The 6,874-nt window shown below is 39.0% G+C and overlaps 1 protein-coding gene across 2 annotated transcripts in view; it reads right to left on the bottom strand.

Annotated features, from left to right (window-relative positions):
* Positions 1-5,813: 5,813 nt before the first annotated feature.
* SI (sucrase-isomaltase) overlaps positions 5,814-6,874 on the bottom strand; it is a 42,211-nt gene continuing 41,150 nt past the window's right edge. The window contains exon 47 of one of the 2 annotated variants that reach the window (XM_031055381.1): positions 5,814-5,876. In XM_031055381.1, the coding sequence (XP_030911241.1) occupies positions 5,814-5,876 (63 nt within the window). Of the gene's footprint in view, positions 5,904-6,874 lie in introns of both variants that reach the window. The other variant, XM_031055382.1, reaches the window with a different exon arrangement.

The following is a 6,874-nucleotide window of genomic DNA, read 5'->3' as shown; positions in this document are numbered from 1 at the left end:
CCAAGGAGTGCTGAGGAAATGCAGAGGTGCTGCTCCTGCTCAGTGTAGGGTTTGCTTTTTGCTGGTCTTGCTAAAACCAGTTTTATTTCTCTGTGTCCCCAGGTAAGAAGATATTCACTTTCCATCTGGGATATGACAGTGAAAGAAGTGGGGTGGGATGTGGGATGAAAGGATATTTCCAAAGAAAAAGGACAAAAAAAGGGAAAAAACACTTTGGGATGTGCCCCAAGCCTGAGAGTGGCACAGGATTTATAAATCACTTAGGTTTGGGTACTTTGAAATTATCTGGGGACAAGAGGATTGGTGAGATTTTGTTTATCAGTGTGCCCTGCGTGTAGAAATTCGCTTCTCTCTTTGGAATTAATTTAGGAACAAATATCACTAAGGAAGCTTTTTACCTGCATCACTCTGAAACAACAAATCATCTAATGCAAGCACTTGAAAAGAGGTAATTACATGATTTAGAACATTTTAAGTCATATTAAAAAAGGAAAATTCAGACCATGACAAGATTTTTAATGTTAGTTTTTAAATTTATCCTGATGTTATCTTTAATTTTTATTGTTTGTGCAACCACACATTCCCCCAGTGCTGAATTTGATTTAAAACTGTACAAACATCTTCGTTATTGTATTCCAGATCTCTGTGGTGCTTACATTAAAAAACAAAAGAACAAAGTGAAGCCATCTCTGTGAACAAAAATTAAAAAAAAAAGCTATTTCAGCAAAGAGAGAATTTTATTTTGATTTCTGAGGTTATGCAAGAGCTCCAGGAGAAGTGGGACAAGGATAACAAGGAGGGGATCGATATCCAGAGTTCAAAGGTAGGCAGCTGATCAAAGGTTAAATACAAGAAAAGAAATTATTCCATTCAAGTTAAATATAGGACATCGTAACCCAAATAGGTGCTTGGCTTCAATTAAAACCCTTGGAAAAGGCTTTTGTGTTGAGGGGAAGTTCTCAAAGTCAGGCAAACTTTGTTTTTCTTGCTTGGAAAGATGTGTGGGAAGGGATTAGGCTCTCCAAAGGATGGGATATCTCCATTTTCCCTCCAAAGTGGTTCTGGTTATAAAGGGCAGAGGGCAGAACTGATGGGATCCATTCAGGATTGCAGCGTGCAGAGGTGGCAGGGAAATATTTCCTGTTCTAATGTGTCTTGGTTTGAAAAGCCAGGTGTCTGCTAAGGAAGGCTGGAGCTTCCCCTGAAATGGAAAATGTAAACCCCCTCCCTCTGAATTATTATGATTTTGAAATTAAGGGGTTCTCAGGCAAAGATATGGAATAGGAATAGTTCTTTACTAGAAAAATTAAAAATATAAATGCAGTAGTACAAAACAAAACCCAACCACTGCCAGAGTCGCTCTGCAGCTCCAGGGCTGCTGCAGATGGGCCTGGGCTCCCTCTGGCAATGCAGGGCAGCAGAAAGCTGCTCCTCTGGCAATGCAGGGGGCAAAGGCTGCTGGGGTGTCCCAAACCTCAGATTGGATCCAGGTAGGAATGCTTGGCTCCTCCCCTGGGCGCAGCATCTCCCCACATGATGGTGGAATTGGATCAGCCCTGCAGGGACACTCACTGGCCATGGACAGAAGATAATTAACAATTAATGGCCCATGGACAGCAGAGATCTCCTGGAGGGAGGATTGGCTGTGCGAGAGATAAAGAAAACTGCCCAAAGAACAGCAGAGAACTGTCCCAGCTCTGACAGATGGGAATTGAACACACACCCAGCTAAACCTGAGATATAATGTAGAGAGATGGAATAGCAGAGCCTGGAAAAGCATTTTATCCAGCCTGGCACAGCTCAGAGCACTGAGCATAGCCAAAGGCGGCAGGAAAAATGGGAAAGGGAGAGCTGAGGGGAGCAGGAGTGCAGTGGGAGAGGGATTTGGTGAAAGGAGTTGGAATATTGTGGAGGAAGCAGGAGCTGCCTGGATAGAAAACAACAAAATGCCCTTCCCAGCATCCCTGCACTGGAGCATGGCTGGGAATATCGGGTAGCACAGAGTAATTGGGGAGGCTGTGGATGCAGAGCAGGATATTCTGTTTTCTTTCATTATTGAACATGAGAGACATGTGGGAGGAATTGTGGGGATCAAAACAGAGAGGAAAGGAGAGGAGATTTGTGGCTGCTGTCTTCAAGGGATGTCCAGAGTTGTGCTGTTCTGAGGAGAAGTGTCAATACAGAGAACCTTTAATAAATATTTATCCTACAGGGTAAATACTCCTAAGAATTGCTTTTAATTTCTCATTAATCTGTTAAAAATAATAACCAATATAATTAAATCTATTGGTGAAAGCAATAACAAGAGGTTGGACTTGAAACAAAGCCCAATTCTTTGCAGGTTTCCCTTTTCTAACTTAATTCAAACACATCCCAGTTTGTAATTCAGCAGTACATTCAAATTCAGGAGAAAATAACACAAACCTGCTGAGTTCTGTCATTTTCAGGCAGCAGCTCTTTTGCATTCCACCCAAATCCAAAACTCCTCAGTCCTGGACTTGTATCCAGTTATCAAACCAAGATTCCAAGGCCAGGTTGGATGGGGCTTGGAGCACCCTGGGACAGTGGAAGTGAAACAAAATGAGCTTGAAGTTCCCTCCCAGCCCAAACCATTCCATGATTGTTTGAAAACCAGCTGTGAGGATATTTTTATCCCTGCATACAGGGCATTGGAAGCTGTTAAATCAGCTCCTGGGCTCACCTGATTTAATTCCAGCTGCTGTGGCTGTGTCCTCATGAGGTGGTTTGGATTTTTGAATATTTTCTCTTTTACAGAGAAGATTCTTCCAGTTGTTCCCGTGCAGGCAAAGGAACGCACAGATCTGGAGGGATCCTCTTGATCACATTCTTTGCTCTCCTCCAAGCCTGTGGTACTTCCAGTTAATAATGTTTTTAAGAGGTAGTTTTGGACATTCTGCTTAAATGCCGTTTTATTTGCCTTTCCTGTACTGGGTACTCAATGCAAATTTTATCCATTTTTAAAAAGGGCTGGGATATTTCAGTATCAGCTGCTTTCTGGGCTGACCCTGAGTGTGGGGTTTGTATCAAGGGGAGGAAATGGGGCTCTACATCCACCTGAAAGGTCTCCTGAGATGATTAAAAGGGACCCACTGGTCAGGGAGCATTTCTGAATCTCTTATTCCATAATTATTATAATGTGCATAATGCCTCATATGCATTAAACATTCAACTGAAATGACTCTGAATGTGAGAGCAACCATATAATAATGGGAAAAACCCCTTATTTTACATAACAGAATTTAAAATATTAATAATGTAACTAATACACATAGGGTATGTTTAAGTGTGCACACTTAACCATGCAGTTATGAATTATAGATGTAAATACAGCACACACCAAATGTGTATTTAAACACTTAAACTTTCCACATGGGCTAATTTGAAGTTCACTGCATTGGATTAATTTTTAACATTTTACTTGCAAATAATCATAACTCAAAAATCTGTATTATATTATACTTGTATTGGTTATTGAAAACACCACCAAGCTTGACTGAATCCTTGCAATCACGGGAGATTGGTATTTCCAATGTAGGAAATGTAAAGAGGAACTTCTAACTCTGCATCATTTGTCAAAGGTTTCCTGGTTTAGCTGGAAAAAAAACCCAGAAGTTCCTCAGAGTACAAAAATCACAAAAGTGATTATTTTGGGGGAAGGGGGAAAGAGGAAAGGGAAAGGAAATGGGAAAGGAAAAGGGAAAAAGGAAAGGAAAATCCCCAAAGGTGCCAAACCCTCTCCTTTCCCAGCCCACCACGCTCCAGCTGTGCTGCCAGATGTTGCCATCCAGCTGCTCCTTCCAGCTCCAAGGAAAAATCCAATTACCTGTGCATTTCTGGCAGCTTCATTAGAACAAGCACAGCCAAGTGTGACGTGGTTTTATCTCTTCCATGAGTGGAATTGTAATTCCAGGGGCAATCCTTCAGTGCAGCAGTATCTGCTCCTGTTCTACCACATCCAGTCTCTCCCAAAATTTGGGTCCAGGAGGAGCCTTTTCAGTGCAGGGATCGTTTGGGAACCCTTTGGAATGGGAGCTGATTTTCCATCATTTCCTGCCCACACCAGTTAGTGGTGGCTTCCCTCTAAGCTGTCCCAAGTGGGCATTTCTCTTCAGCTGCTCTCAAACCTCAAGAATTCCAGCAAAGCTCCAAGAGTTCCAGAAAATGAAGCTCAGAAAAAAGATTTGGAATGCAGAACTTTGTCTCAGGGAAGCCTTTGTGCCTTCAGTGAGGACTTTCTGCTGGGATGTACAGCAGGATTGTGTCAAGCTGGGTGTTGTTATTTTACAGGTGCTGGAAAGTCAGAGTATGAGGAGAGGGAGAGTTAAAAAATCCCATCCCAGCACGAGCAGGAAATTGTGGAATTCTGTTGGAAACTCCCCCACTGCTCAGGATGATGGACTTTCATGGGATTTGAAGCTGGGATTTCTCAGCCTGGGTGAGTTCCTCAGGAATTCTTACCCTGGGGACTCAATAAAACCTTCCCTGGGGCTGAAACACAGGATTCATGTGATGTGCTGGGACTCTGAATGCTGGAAAAATGAAAAGAATGAGGTTCCCCAAGTAAATAAGGAAAAAAATCTTTTTATTTGGAAGGGTCTCAAAGCTGAAAGAAAATCCAGTAACAAGGTTCCCCAAATAAATAAGCAAAAACTGGTTTTTTGGAAGCCTTTGGCTATCCCTGATGTTTCCAGTGTCAGATGAGGGTGCAAAATGGGGGGACAATGTGAGAGGGAGTGGGCTGAAGGTTCTGTTCCCCCTCAGCAGCAAAGGGACACATCTGCATCAGCTCTCTGAGAAACAGGGAAGGTTTATGTGTCAAAATATGAAGGATAAAATTACTCCTAAATGAGCATTTTCTTTGCTAACTTCATTACCATAGTGAAATTTCAATAAATTCACCCTCTATAATTGCATTAATCCACCTATGAGATGTTGGTTTTTGAGTTTTGTACCGCAGAATTTTAAAGCAAAGAACAATCCTTGAAATGAATGTAAAGCTCAGTCACTGGAGATTGCCACTACCTCCTGCAGCATTTATTCCCATCAAATTTAATTGTAAATATGTTTTCCCAGTGTCTTTAGTTCATATGCTGCACTCTTGGGATAAAAAGAGGCTTTAATGCGAATTATTATTATGGTAAATACACAATAACAACAACATTTCCTTCAGCGAAATAAACAGAGACCAACATTCATTCATTAACCTTAAAATTTCAGGTTTTATTTTACAACTTCAAGTTAAAACACAGGGAGCACAAATCTGGCTGAAGTCATAAACCCCCCGCCCCCAACTTCAAATTATTTTTTCAAGTACCTGAATATTTTATAGACCAACATCTTGAAACATTATTTCATGCTAAATCAGTCATCTGAAAATATTTGTTTCTACTTTATCTGGCCTTAAATTCTCCATAATAATGACCTGCATGGGTATAATTAAAATTAGGATGGAAGTTAAATATAGGCAAAATTACAGCTTCCAATCCACTTTGGTAACATCTACTGCATCTTTTTTACAAAATTAATCAGATATGAAGTCAGACAGGAATTCCACTCTAAAAAACAGAGTTTTTCCCTTCAGTTCTCTCTCTGAAAGATAAACTTAATCCTCAAGTGGCTCTGCTGGCTCATGACTGCTTTGTACACAGAACACCTGGCTGTGAACTGACTGTACTGCTGTGTTGGGAAGGGAAAAAAGCATTCCAGGGTGACAAAAAAAGCGCTTTGGAAATTGAAAAGTGGTTTTAAAAATATGGGAAAATGCAGAGTCGTGGCCGATTTTATTTTCCCTCCTAACTCCACTGCAGGGTGTAGTTCTGGCCCAGTTCCAGCTGGAGATTGGTGATTTTCAGGACCTGGGAATAAGACACATAAAATGCACATTTAGTAACTGAGCTCTGAAGATCCACAGCGTTTTCTGTGTTCCAGGGAGAAACTGGCTTCTCATTTTAAACTGCAGGAATTTATTTCCCTTTTTAATTTACATTTGTGTTTATATCACTGCAAACACAGTTTAACCAGCACAGATTTGGGAGTCTGACCATGACTCTCTGATCCCTTCCTTCATCCACGGGCTCTTTTAGAGCTGAGGTTCCTTTTGTTTTAAAAAAAAGGAAATTTTTAAACTAGAAAAACTTGGAATACATTGCCACAGTGCAAATGAATTTTTTTTCCCATCAAAAATTCAACAGCAGAATCTCAGAGCAGGTTTTTCTCCTGTCACATCTCCAAGGTTGCAAGGAAGCAGTTAGGGAACAAAATTCACTGCCAGAAATGGCATTAAATGGTATTAAAGTGCCATTACCTGATGGCAGCCTGTTCCTCTTTCTGAAATATTCTTTATTTTAAATATGGTAAATAGATGTGTATTTTAAATATTGTAAATACATGCATTTTTAAATACAGTAAATATTTTAAATATGCTAATATAAAAATTCTAAATATGCTAAGTATATAGATATTTTAAATATGGTAAACATACAAATATTTAAATATGGTAAATATTTTAGATATGGTAAATATATAACTATTTAAAATATGGTAAGTAAAATATTTTAAATATGCTAACTATATAAATATTTTAAATAGGCCAATATAAAATTTTTAAATGTGCTAAATATATATGTTTAAAATATGGTAAGTAAAAATATTTTTAATTTGGTAAATATATAAATATTTTAAATATGGTAAATATACAAATATTTAAAATATGGTAAGTAAAATATTTTGAGTATGCTAAATATATAAATATTTTAAATGGGCTATTATAAAAATTTTAAATGTGCTAAATATATATGTTCAAAATATGGTAAGTAAAATATTTTAAATATGCTAAATATATAAAAATTTTAAT

The sequence above is a fragment of the Geospiza fortis genome, unplaced genomic scaffold, assembly GCF_000277835.1.
Source record: "Geospiza fortis unplaced genomic scaffold, GeoFor_1.0 scaffold172, whole genome shotgun sequence".
Taxonomy (NCBI): Eukaryota; Metazoa; Chordata; class Aves; order Passeriformes; family Thraupidae; genus Geospiza; species Geospiza fortis.
The sequence above is the reverse complement of the archived record's forward strand: the minus strand, read 5'-3'. Positions and strand labels throughout refer to the sequence as shown.